At 35.5% G+C, this 14,125-nt stretch overlaps 1 protein-coding gene across 4 annotated transcripts in view; it reads right to left on the reverse strand.

Annotated features, from left to right (window-relative positions):
• Positions 1 to 14,125, reverse strand: part of BAZ1A (bromodomain adjacent to zinc finger domain 1A) — a 66,495-nt gene that overhangs the window by 22,878 nt on the left and 29,492 nt on the right. For 2 of the 4 annotated variants that reach the window (XM_052782598.1, XM_052782596.1), the window contains exons 7-17: positions 12,920 to 13,054; positions 12,156 to 12,258; positions 9,266 to 9,432; positions 8,365 to 8,460; positions 6,349 to 6,487; positions 5,746 to 5,892; positions 3,235 to 3,330; positions 2,882 to 3,106; positions 2,053 to 2,218; positions 1,666 to 1,779; positions 373 to 497 (exon numbers count right to left, since the gene is read on the reverse strand). In XM_052782598.1, the coding sequence (XP_052638558.1) occupies positions 373 to 497; positions 1,666 to 1,779; positions 2,053 to 2,218; positions 2,882 to 3,106; positions 3,235 to 3,330; positions 5,746 to 5,892; positions 6,349 to 6,487; positions 8,365 to 8,460; positions 9,266 to 9,432; positions 12,156 to 12,258; positions 12,920 to 13,054 (1,513 nt within the window). The remainder of the gene's footprint in view (positions 1 to 372; positions 498 to 1,665; positions 1,780 to 2,052; positions 2,219 to 2,881; positions 3,107 to 3,234; positions 3,331 to 5,745; positions 5,893 to 6,348; positions 6,488 to 8,364; positions 8,461 to 9,265; positions 9,433 to 12,155; positions 12,259 to 12,919; positions 13,055 to 14,125) is intronic. The other 2 variants (XM_052782600.1, XM_052782599.1) reach the window with 1 other exon arrangement.

The following is a 14,125-nucleotide window of genomic DNA, read 5'->3' on the forward strand; positions in this document are numbered from 1 at the left end:
CACACCGTACCCTATTAGATGAGACGCCTACAACTCTTTCTTTGAGTACGCTACTCATAACTCCGATGGTTTGTCAGGCAACAGCCTGGGGTTTTTTAGACAAAAGAGGAATCCAGAGAGCAAGTATGGAAGACAAGGAGAAACAGAAGTGTGAAAGAACATACAGCTGACCGCTAGAACTACATCAGGCCAGCTCAATGCAATAAATAGCTCATTATGATCATGTTTGTGTAGGGTTTTTTTCCTGTTCCTTGAAAAATTTACAGGAAATATTGATACTTTATAAAAACTTACTATAAAACCCAAGAACTTCCCAGGTACATGCATGAGTGCATACAAGTACACAAATGAACTAATATATTATAGCATTACCTCTTCCTCGTTTTTTGTTTGGTCCCAGCTCTTCTTCATCCTCTGTCACTGTGTCCATGTCTTGCTCTTTACGCTCAATTTCTTTGCTCTCTGTACTAGTATCAAGGTCTTCGCGTTCCTCCTCCCTGACACAATAAAATAAACAAAAGGTGACTAACTGACCAACCATGTATTAAAAGCTGAATGGAATGAAAAAAATACATGATGGAATATGGCATCTTCAAACAGTATTTTCCTCTCAGAAGTACTTAATCTAGTCAAAGACCTATAATGCTTTTTAAAAGTAAACTTTACGTCAGAATATGTTAAATCCAAGAAGAAACCCACTGAACTGCAAATGGAAAGTTCCATATTAAAGACTAAAACTTGCTCTTTGGTATTCACTCTTTCATTTGAAGACCTTTATTATAATCAGATCCTTTTTGGAGATACCTTAGTGTAGTTCTACTGACTTGAATTATTTTTTTCATGACTAAAAACATGTTTTGTCATCAAAATGTATACCCTCTTATAAAATGCTTATTACACATTTTTCTCCTCATCTAGCAAATATAATTGAAAACCTACAGAACTACATGCAACCATTACAGAATAACTTTTTTTTTTTAATTATAGTTTCAAAACCAGCACAAATCTGTCTTTGGCCCATGCTCACCTTTTGCAAGCAGATTTATTTAACTAACTCCCTTCCTCAAGCAGGTAAAGATACAGTGTTGTATATACACTTTGCTTTTTTTTCTGGAATCCTATACAGCTGCATGTGCATGAATCTTACCACCTGAAACCATACAGTTTTATTAATAGAACAAAAAAACCTTGGTTTTATGGAAATCACTGGGGATAGCACAGCATTTTTTTTAAAAATGCTATTAAATTTGATTCAAACTGTTATGTGAGGTCAGTATTATCTAGCTCAGATCAGACCAATTCCTCAAATTAGAAAACAAACTAGAATGGTCTATTATGAAGATATTCATAGATAGGAAATCAATGCAAGACAAAAGGTAATGCAAAAATTACAAATTAGATTTTGCAAGTTTGTCTTGTCAGTAGGTAACACTGTCAAGCTTTCAATAGAATTATGAGTATAATAAAAGTTGATTTTAAAAATATAATCACTTTCATAAAGCATTTCTAGAACACTAGGAAGAAAAATAAAATCAACATTAAGGGCTATATACTTAAATAGACCTTTGTATATGATCGAGTCAATGAAAACTACATAGCTAATGTCTGGCCACATAACTGAAAAGTGCTGTATCGTATGTATCACAGTAATACCATGTATCATACCCAACAGATACTTCTACAGCAGGATTTCTTTGCTCCTCTTCCTTCAGCTTTTCTTGTTTCTCTTTCATTTTTAACTCTTGTTCTTTTAACCTTTCTTCTTTCCTCTTACGTATCCTAATAGTGAGAAGAATATAGAAAACCAGTTGCAATTAATCTAGTATCTGATCTGGCCATGTCTTTTTTTCTTTTATACTACAACATCATCTAAAAATAACAGTAACATGGGAAAGGACAATGCTTAGCACAATAAAGTTTCATTCCCATCTGGAGTCTCAAGAAACCAGTATAAAAAACAAACACTACTATTGTTTCTCATATGCCTTTTGCAATTGATGAATTAATCTAATTTGTAGCAACAAAATTTAGCTTTCCATATCCTAGTTTTACCTTGCTGCTGCCGCCTCTCGTTCTTTGCGATGCTGTTCTGCCTTTAATTCTCTGAACTCCTGTTTTGCCTGTCGTAACACATCAACAGAGTCCTCAATGAAGTCTCGAGTGGAGACGAGAGTCAGAAGTTTCCCACAGAGGGCATGAAGGATCTTCATCTTTTCTCCTAATAAAATTCAGACCAATTTTTATATTTCACTATACAACTGATAAATAAGCCTTACTCTTACTCACTCCAGACTGAAGATTGGTTCTTACTCAAGAAAAAGTGAACAGTCAAACATTTGTAGTGCACCAGCTGTACTTGCAAAGAGGCATTTCCTGAAATATCTGGTTTGCTCAGAGATGCAAGCCTTTATTTTGAATTTATTAACTTTTAGCAATGAAAGAAGAACTAAAATGCAGTATTATCTTCAAAACAGAGATAAAGGAACAGTAGATGGTAATTTTTTCTCCATCTCCAAATAATAAACAAAAGATCCAAACCAGAACAGCAATAAATAGCAGGGGCTGAATCAAACACTCAGATGCTTCTCTCAGAGAGATCCCTTTCTGCAAGTAAAACTAACATTTGTTTAATGAGATTTAAAAAAAGCTACTCAGAAGTAATGAGACTGCCTAGCTCTGCAATCTCTGATCTGGTGGCACCTGCTTGTGGGGGCTGGAGCATAGCGGGTGGGTGTTGGTCTAGGTGACCTCCAGAGGTCCTTCCCAACCTAAATTATTCTACGATACAGTAAATTTGGACCATTATTGATCTGAAGCAGTTACAAAACCGATCACTTGATAAGCAACCTAATAATCTCTAACATTTATTGTCTTTTATTACCTGGCAACAAATCATACACTGAGGTACTTGAAAGTTTCTTCAAGAGACCAGGATTACTTAATCTCAGCTCCATGCAAGCATCATCAGTAGCATCAAACCCTCCTCGTTTCTGGTAACGGTATTTTGCATTGGCTGATGTTACATCAGCGCCTGATGCTAGAATGTGAAGTCTGAGAATCTCAGAAAGAGTGCAGCTATCAAGATCCAAGTTTTTCAAATTGCAGCCTACAGTTGAGAAGAATGAACAGTTATTTTATATAGACATTTAAATGTATATAAATATAAAAAATATGCTTTAAAATATAGAGCAAAATAAGAACAGTAACAAAACAAGAAGTGAAACCCACACATACCCTGATGTAACTGGGGCCATGCAGCTGCCAAAGTTGCAACTGCAGACAGTGCAGATTTTGTGGGGTCTGCATCTTCATCCAAAGCCTCTGTTAAATCTTTAAGGAAATAAACACTTTATTCTAATGCAAATTAAAACTTGTACTGTGGAGGGGAGGAAAGCAAGCCGTTTTTTAAAAGTTGCAGACAAAGCAAAAAGAGGGCCAATATTTACAAAAGCATCAATATATTCAAAACTCAATTCAACATCCAAATTAAAATTTATGTATCTTTAAATGCAACTAAAAATCCAACTAAAAACTAAGGACATGCACCACATGCTATACGCTGTTCTCCCTATATATAAGCTGTTAAAGCAACCCCAATGCACAAAACATGCACAATGGCAACATAAAAGGCAGCAAAACCCAATCCATAAATGCACTTGAAAGCAAAAACAATAACTATGCAAGAACACCTGTATTTTGTTCCCTCGAATGAACTGTTATTTCCTATCATCATTTTGTTTTCAGGAAAGACCATCCAAACCAATCAGACATTTTAATATTGGTTATCACCAGTCACTATATACTTTTAATCTGTAACTTAAATACAGCCTTACTGTTCTGCACAAATACAACCACTAAGGCATTATAAAGAAACCATATTTCACTAAAACAGGCATCTGCACTTAATAAGGAGCATCACACATTAGCAAACTGACCAGGAAAGCAGGGCAGTGAAAGGGAGAAACAGCAAAATTCCTGTTTCTTAGACAAAAGTTTCCTTAGCACTTAACAGGTATTTCTCCAGAGGGTTAGCAGAATTTTTTCAGCCTTGTATGCTGTTTCAACAATTTCACTTCATTCAAGTCCAAACCATTAAGCAGTTACAAAGTCACCAAGTCAATAAAGAGCCACAAATCCAAACTAAGACTACATAAAAAGCAAATCCACAAGTCTTGTATGATGACTGATGTTGTTTGAAAACTGTCACCCAGACATTGCAAAATTAACCTCTGCACCTCCCCTCTCGCCGTATCTGTATAACACCATTTGAGAAAGTACTGTACACACCAAAACCCCACACCCAAGGTGTTTTCTGTTGCAGAAACACTGCCTGTACAGAATTTAAGTGAGCAAACATGCTGACTACTACTAGTTTAGTTAGGCAGAATTACGAAGCCAAGAACATGTAATTCTTTTAGGGGAAAGAAGATGTCTAAACAAGAGTGACAAGAAATGAAAGTTCAAAGGCAAGTAAGAGATAATAGACAAAGTGCCCCACCCACAGCTCTGCTAAACTAGAAGCAAAATAGCAGATTTTTGCAATTGCCAGCCCCATATAGTCACACTAAAATATGAAAGTTACATTTTTTTCTGATCAGTGCTATGAATAATAAAGAATCTAATCAACTCTTCTATGATTACCTGATAATGGAATCCTTGCTTATATTGCCCAAGCAATGCTCTCAGTAGTTAAAAGACACAGTTTAATTGCTAAATGCAACAGTAATTAAAATACAGTCTAAATTTGTTAACACCGTATCAGATCTGTAACTTTATTCAACTAGCAAGAGCAGACTCTATTGCTGAAGATAGTGCCTATGTTTTATGTAAAGACAGTTTATACATTGGACATAAATCTTAAGCATGAGAATATGCATAGTCTTGAAGGGAGGAATTAAAGGAATCTTCCTGTACCTCATGCATCTGTCTTATCGGGGAACCACAGGATTCATGTGACCTCAAACAGAGTGCTCTTACGTTCCTGTCTACCTCTAATGAAATAAAGACTAGCAGGAAAGGTCAAAGCTTCTCCTTTAACTAGTCACCAAATTTGGCAGTCCTGAAACACAGGACCACATAAATTTGGAACCACGCCTGCACTTCCTTCTGATCAGTGGTTAGTGTATACCAAACGCCTCTGAAAACGTGGGCAATTTCAGCCTTAGAGTGAAGGCCAAAGGCAGAGTGACTGTGAGATCCTTTACTGGAAAAACACAGCAACATGGTAGTATCTAGGAGTTGTGGATGCATACTTCCAAGTCTTGAAGGACAATGAATATTGAATTCTCCATTATAGTTGTGCTGGGGAGTTGTAGTTTTTAATGTCGTCAGGTCCAGATTTATTTTTTTATAGCTGTAGGTAAAAACCTTTAAGAAGATTTAGGAAAATGCCTTGTTTCCTGACCCTCGGGAGAAATATCTAACAGTGCTGAAGGAAGAGAAGGAAGGTGAAGACAAGTTTCCCTCACCTTCAAAACATAAGCAGTGCTGTTAAAAGCTTATTATGCATTGCTGGATACAATCCTAGTAACAATGAGCTTGCTTTTTCTCTATTCCCCCCAGACCCCACCCTCTATGCCCAGTTTAAAGCTTTCATTTCACATAAAAGAGAAAAACCAAGTCCATTTACATACAATATCAATGCATAATAAGACATGGTTAAACAAAGGAATGCCATAAATCATGCAGTTTAAAGTTAATTCCAGTGGAATTTCAGTTTTTCAGCAGTAAAATTAAGGATCTGACCTTTGGTCTCAGCATCAGCTATTTGATCTTTGGCCACTTCCTCTTCCTCTTCGGCCATTGCCTGAAAGATGGCAGTCAGGAAGAAAAACAGCAATTCACATAGTGGGCCTTCAGTGTCATTTCCTACAAGAGCTTCCTCTAAAACTTCTGTGAATAAAGTTTAAGAAGCGTCACTTTTGCCGCAAAGTTGGAAAATTATTATGTACTGAAGAATGAAAACATTTTTTTTTTCCTTCAGGTATGATAATCAAGTTACTTTTCCATAATTTACTGCAAATATTCCTAAGGCGATGGTGTCAGAAAGAGTGCTGACAAAACATTATTTTCTTAATATATAACTGCAAGAATAAAGTACAAGTAAACATTTTAAGAAGTAGATTAACAAGCTTCTACATTGAAATTTATTTTGATTTTATAAACACTGCAGAAGTTGACTGTGAAGAGAAAACTGGATTGATATGCACGTGTAAGCACTGACATATTAAAGCTGCACAGAAAATTTTGTAGCACTGGTACTTGGGTGCACTTAAAGATGTTTGGTTGTTTGATTGGAGAAGGGACACCACAAAATTGGGGCACCTTGCCACGTAAATGACAACTTGCCTAAAGTCACTCCTTCAGGAAATTCATCTTGAAGATCAAAAAGTTCCCCAAAAGCATATAAAAACTCCAAAACCATCAGAGCATCACCAAAGATCTCAGGAGGAAGTCTCGTCTTCACTGGCATTGGAATGGGAAGTTCCTGCAATCCAAATGGGACAACTTAATATTGTATCTACTTTCTGCAGAGTACACAAATGATTAAAACCAAACAGTCCATGATTCTAAGGGGTGTATGTGTTCGGATTCTTTACATTTTACTGAAAATAGTTCTGCAAGACACATAATCAATTATCACGGTAACATCTGTGGTAGTACTAACTTTAAAAAAGAAAGAGCATGCAACTTGGACATAAATCTTTTGAGATCAAAGTTTATTCATGTTCATGAAGTTGAATGATTTTGTATCTTTGTTTAAAGGAACTCAAACCCACTACAAGTTAAGAACACTGGCTGCCAAGATTTTTCCTTTAAACCTCTATTGTTTCACAAGAGTTTTGAGTTTTAAGTTTGCTGGAACTGTCCAGACAAGCAAAAATAAACATATTCTTAAAAAAGTTACTCATTATTGCTTGCAAAGACAAGCAAACAAAAACCCAACACATTCACATAAAAACACACCCATCTACTACTAGGATATGCAAGATCATGTCTAATGACTGAGTGTTCTGGTATTTGGGGTTTTGTGTTGGTAAGGCAGTTATGATAGCCGAAGACATTTTAAAGGGAGCTGATGTAACCATGTAACAAGGCCACTTAACAGAGACACCACAGATGACAGTGTCTAACACTGAGTTTGACTTTCAAATTAGTAGCTTGATGTAACTCTTCAAGATTTGTCTTCACTTAATGTTTCTTAACAGAGTCAAACAATTTCCAGAAAGATGGCTCCTTTCCACAAAGGTGATAGCTCACAAACATTAACGACAAGAATGCCAAATACTATGCTTTGAAAAGAACACAGTAAGGTGTTTCATACATTTCCTGCGAAGGCAATTTTTTGAAATGAAGTCCTCATCACCTAAACTCATCTTTATTCATATTCTTGTCAATTTTCACTGTAGTGATGATAATACTTTTCCACCCCACCCTTTTTCTTTTCCAATTGAAACATAGCAGCACTGTTTTGCACAGCTTCCTCTCATTTCAACAATGCTCTTCCCTTTCTTCAGTTTCTTCTCCCTTTCTATACACAGCTAAGAGTTTTCACTCATCTTTAACAGCCTGTACAGCTCTCCTTGCAAATATATTAAATTCTTATATTCCTCCCAACCAGTGCTACCACTTCATTTAACGCTCTCCTCTATTCCCACTTGTCCTCTTTGCACTTCTGTCATGTTTCCCCGTGTACCTCAAATAAACTCCCTTTCTTGTGTTTCTGACAGTTTTGCCTCCCTTTACTATCCCCTGCCAAAATTAATAATGATAAAGTATACATAAATATATAACACTAGAGAATGTTATGTACAATACTCTTGTTTAGAACATTAAGTTCTTTGGGAGGTAAATTCTTGTTACTTTCTATAGGTTTCCAAGATCATCCAGAAAGATGCTCATTAAGCAAGGATACTGCTAGAGTTTAAATCAAAAGAATGCCACAGGGAGTAACAAGCTAATGTCCTTTCTACCTTTTGCAGACAAAAATTTGATTTCTTCATTACACAAATCTTTTAAGTAACTCAGGTTTACTCTAGGTAAGCTTATCTTCTACATTTAACAGAAAAAAGTCAGGCATACTCAATAGCCTCCACTCAGTAAGGTCAGCGCTTTAAAAATACATCTGTTCCATGTTAAGACTGAGAACAGCCTGTTTAGACTGGACTTCTCAGTCCAGAAGTTTTTCTGGAGGGTGAAAATGCAGATGATCCTATTAGCATTGCCATTGGGAAACATTACATGACTGCAGGTGATTCACAACCCCGAGCATTCAGATCAAATCTAGATCTGCCTCTGCATTAGGGAATCTAGTTTGAGGACCCTGTAAAGTACAAGCTTGAGCTATTCCAAATTCAATCATACCTTAAGATCATCACACTCCATATCTTCTCTAGGCTTACTCCACTGTTTCAGGTATTCCACATATTTTCTTTTTTCTTCACGCAGCTTCTCTCTTTCCTGAAAAAGATTGTCACAATTGTATATAAAATATGGTCAGATCACCCTATTATAGTTTCTGGAACTGCACCACTTGCTATTTCAATCACACTGAAAAATAAAACTAAAACATATTTAATTAGAATGAAATAATCTAATAATTTTTATTTTGTATAAGAAGATATTGACAAAAACGTTTAGAGTAAACTGTGGTGATACTTTGTTGGATTAGACATGGGGTTTTGTTGGTTTTTTTGTTTGGTTTTTAAATGGAAGTGGCTGAACAAAAAATAGCTAAAAATAAAGAGTATTTATGAAAGTTGCCACAAAAAAAGACCATCAAAATAGATAGTGGATGTGGCTGTGGTAAAATATAGTGGAATAAATAATTTCTTCATATTCAAAGTGACAAAAAGTTATTTAGCAATTTCCATTCAAAGAGAAAACACAAGGAAACCCACAACCATTTAATATGCTGTGAATCTGATGCAGTACAGGGTCTGTTAACACTTAAGTAGAAGACAACCATCAAATCAAATACTGTCATGCATTATTGGCAAAAAAACCCCAACCCAAACACCAAATTACTTCAGAAGTAAGTTCAAAGTGAACTTTTTGTGAACTAAAATTATAATATAGAGAACGTCATCCTGAAATACAAATCCATAATCGTATCTTATAACTGCCTGTTATTCTAGAGTGCATTTCTATGAACTGAAAACAGTTAATGGAAAATAACTTTAAGTAGATAGCAACTAAGAAACAACTAAACTAGAAAGCCATTATACTGTTCCTATATGAAACACATATACTGCAAATGCATTACTTTTTCCTTTTCAATTTTGAGTCTCTCTTTCTCTTCTTTCTTCTTCATCCTTTCTTCTTCCACAATCTTCTTTAATTCTTCTCTCTTTTTTTCCTTATCTTCTTTCTCCTTTTTCTTAGCTTCTATAGCATTTGCCTTCTCTCGTTTTAATTTAGCTTTTTCAAAAGCTATAAAAGGAAAAAAATAAACCAAAGTTATTTCTTTTATAAAATGTTTATTTTATTTAACAGTGCTAAACAGACTGATTTTTATAATTACCATATGAAAAAGATATTGTTATGAAGACTGAATTGTTTCTATGCCAACCAGAAATTCAACCACTTGAAAATTCTTTAAAGAATCAGAATTTTAAGCCTAAGTATTATACATGTTTTACAAAGTTGTCATCACTGTAATAAAGTCAAATTTCTCTGGTTTTATGAGTATACAGAGGCTTCGTACTTGTTCATTGGTTTCTATCAAGTTACATATGAAGATGAGAACTGATTCCAACCACATATAATTACAGCAACATATTTAGTAATGACTGCTTAATAAGACCATGTCACAACTAGGTGTGGCATGGAACCATGAAATAATTGTGATAGTAAAAATTTTAAATAAGTGATCTTTAAATATTTAATTATTATTGAATTACTGAAAAGTCAATACATTTGAAACCTACTTAGTACTTCAGTGGTTTTTGTGCAAGTTTTACTTCTGTTACACAGTTTAAGCTGAACTTTAATTGGTCATAAATGTTATTGCCTGAGGAGATCCAGATTTCTTTGTAGTTGTCTGCAGAAGAACAGCAGGATACAAATTTCCACTTTCTGTGGACAGACAGTGTCTGTCAACCCACACATAGGCTAACAAAAGTGGGTCGGGGGCTTACCATTTTAATTGAATAAACAAGCAAGCTAGAATCACAAGTGAAGAAAATGAAAAAAGATCCTTACTTCTATTACCAAGTGGCTAGCACTGAAAAAAGGATTTTGATTACATTTTCCTACAAAATTCTGAAAATGGGCTAGATTGCTTTTACAGATAGCTACTACACATACCAGCCATGTCTCTCACCCAGCAAATAAAAGCAGTGAGGCTGATCCCCCATAGTCTTCTACATAGTGAGAAGGTTGATTTTTCAATGTTCTTAGCATTTTGCTGCCTTTTCACATCATTAGTAAAGTACCATAGCAGCTCTTTATAGGAGACTTTATGAATGTCAGTAATTGCCATTCCAATTAAACATTATTTACAGGTTAAATGTTTAGATTAATATTAAATTACATTAATATAGCATATTTGGAAGTGTACTTTCAGGCTTATTGTATGGATGGGATCATACTTTTCAAACAACCAGTATAACATGTTGCCAGTTTCAAATTAAACTGCATCTTTTTTAAAAAAAAGACCAAAACAACAACAAAAAAAACCCAACAAACATTTATAATCATGGGCCAACATTGGGGCAAAAATGAACACACAGAACAAGTGTGACACCACAATATATTTTTTTTTAATTATTACTTATTTGATGCATTCGTCATTATTTTACATCCTCAACAAAAACCAGAAAGCATTTACAAAGTCTGAGTATCAACATGCTGTGACAGCTTTCTAGTGTCATGGCAGAAAATATAAAGAATATATTTGGTTCTCCATGTTATACAACTTATTTCAAGGCTGATTGCTCTTTCATTGTTTGAAACTGTATGTTTCAAGGGCATTGGGTTTTGGGGTGCAATAGGATAACACAAAGATAAACTTGAGCCAGCATGTGTCTTAACTAGCCTTCTAGAAGCTCTAGTTAACACCACACAAGAAAGGAAGTAGCTTTGATGTTGATAAGCTATTACCTTGTTCTGGGCTGTCATTTCCAGCACATAAACAAATAGATGCTAGTTGTGCAAAAAAAGTGGACACAAGTTTCATGGAGCCCTATTGTCCCCACCTCCTATGAAGAAAAGGCCCAGAGCAGCCTCAGACAACTTTGCAGTTATTTAAGCAGATGTTGGACTAAATAATTTCCAGACATCCCTGCCATCCTAAAACATTCTGTGATAATGGCAACAAGAGGTAGAAACCAGAAGTTCACTGAAATATTTCCACAGATGAAAGCCTTTCCTTAGGAAGGACATCAGTGCTTACAATCCAGAAGAACATCTCCTTGTCTGAGCTTTGTCTCCTCAAAAAGACACACCAATTAACCCAATTCAACCCATACAAGAGGAATGTGGGTCCCCTTACTTAATTTGAAATCAAGTTTAAATAGATCAGAAACAGGTCAAAACCAAGCCAAAAATAATTCAATCAGTCCAAAATAAGAATCTCTTAAGTGATTTGTGCTCTTTCAGTTAGAAAAGTTTGTAAACATACTATAACTAATCTTGCAGAACATTTAGACACACCTTAAGCATCAATGCACAGACATCTTCAGAAAGACTCAAGATTTCCTTAAAGATTATTACAGGTTTAGAAAGCATTACAATTCTTCTAAATTTTGAGATAGTTTCTCCATTTACAGATTTTCCTCATACAACAGATTGATTTGTGTCAAATGTTCATGTTTTGATATACCTTCAGCTGGTAAAACTTACACATGACTTCACAAATCAAACTTCTGCAAAAATTTATTTTGCTCTTTATTTATCTGAGATAGAAATCAACACAACCCGACTGCAAGTTTCCTACATTTCCCCAGTTTAGAGTAAAAAAAAAAAAAAAAAAAAATATTCAGGAAACAACTATTCTAACCACCAAAAGGAGCACTTCCCAATAGTGCTGTGGCACTGCACTCTTAGTACACTTTCCCTTTGAAAGGAACAACCACCAAAATACTCTAATTATGGCCTGCTCTCAGAGCTACAAAAACTGGTTCTACTAGTCACGGGACTAAACCTCAACTTACCCATGGCCTGCATATCTTCTTTTTGCTTCTGGAACCTTGTCTTCTCCTTTGCTACTTTACTTTTGTTTCCTTGGGTATTTTGTTTAGCAGTAATATCGTCCTCCTGATAGAGAATTCGGAGGGGGAGCAGAAAAAAAAAGAACATAATATCTACAGTGAAATGACTAGCAACAGATATTCCAAATTTTTCAACAGTTCTCTAAAACAAGAATAAAAACAGGCTGTAAGAGTTTCCCACAAACATACTAAGTCCTCAGAGATCTAGTGTAATAGTTGGGGCAGGGTGATGGCAGCCAGGACAGGGAGAAAACCCAAAACTTTTTCTTCCAGCTTTCTTTTTAAATAAAGTAGTTTAGAGCACTAAGCTTTGCAAGTGACATAACTGTATCTGAGGGCAAGTGACATAATTGTTTCTAAGAGTACAAATTAAAGTTTTTTAGCAAATTATTTATTAATCATTCCCAGAAGGGACAAGTACTCTATGCGCCTTCATAACACACTGAAATGCTAGTTTCTTGGTGGGATCACAGAAATAAGATAGATAAAAATAAGAAGATAACATTGAGCATGGTCCCTTTTACCAGCTTAACTATAAAACAATCTACTTTAATAGCAATTATGTAATATATCCCAATTCATCCTCAAAGTAAAAAAGCACATCATCAACCTTGCATTCCAACTGTTCTGAAAGTTCATGGAAAATGGAAGAACTTAAAGACTATGCTGATGTGTCTTCATCTGGAGTTAAAAATGCTATTACTTACAAGACTAGTAGATGCCCTCTTTGGAGGTCTCCCTCGCCGTCTGCTTGCAGGACTGAAGATAAACGTGGGTGGGTCATCAGGAAAGAAGTAGGAGAAATTTTGTTCTGCTAGATTGTATTTTGCAATTGATGTTGCCTTAATAAGAAAGATGAAAACAGGTATTCATTGTGAAATTCCTACCTTTTCATAAATACAAGCTAATTAATGAATCATTAAATCACAAAAAAAGACAATAGAAGTAACTAGATTCACAACTGGTTAGCTTAGAATAAGAAATAAAACTCTGACATAGTGTAAGTGTAGAGTTAATCCACCAAGTGGATAGTAACATAAGCAGCACACATCTGAAAACAGAATTTGGTCTCATTTCGTAAGCGTTTATTTCTTTAGATGCCTTCTAGCAAACACAGCTGGACACAGTCTTCCTAGCAAGTTACTGAAATGTATTGAGAATGACTTTTGACAGAGAAAGCCAGAAAATTAATTTACTCCAGAATGACATAATTCTCTATCTACTTAAATATTTCTGGAGGAGAAGAGAATTTATGACTTTTCTCATTCTGAATTGTCAAAGTTTCTTTTCAAGTTGGCTTTCTCATCCTGGTGACTTCAGGAAGTCTGCCCTTATCAACTGATAAAGATGAGGATACAAAGGAGACACTCCAAACAGGACATGTTCACGTAACTGCTGAAACGCAAGGCAGTCAGCAAGGGAACAAGGAGCCACTCCACAAAAAGCCCAGACAAAGAGAAGATGACAAGTGCACACATATACAGAGTATTACAACCTTCCTGAGGCACCAGAAAGCACTGCTAATAGATCACTAGACCCAGTGCACTGTATCACATCAAAGACAACATGAGCACTGACAAGCTCAAGGAAGGGGGTAGTTTATCCCTTTCAGCTCTATTTTCTTCTATTTCCATTTCTTTAAAAGAGACAGACTTTAAAGTTACAAGCTTATTTAGAAATTAGTTGCCTTTGTTATTTTCCACAACATTCAGAGGCAAGATTCTCATTGACGCTCTCATCTCTCAGAGCTTTCCTGTGCAGAACGAGCAGTTACACAGCTGTATGAGGATTTCTCTTAAACACACACACAAAATACAAAACATAATAAACTAACATGCTCCTTTCTAAAAACAAGATGAAGAGAAGAAGGATTTCAGGATCAAGGCTGCAATACACAGCGAAAGAGTCCAGGA

The sequence above is a fragment of the Harpia harpyja genome, chromosome 3 (assembly GCF_026419915.1).
Source record: "Harpia harpyja isolate bHarHar1 chromosome 3, bHarHar1 primary haplotype, whole genome shotgun sequence".
Lineage (NCBI taxonomy): Eukaryota > Metazoa > Chordata > Aves > Accipitriformes > Accipitridae > Harpia > Harpia harpyja.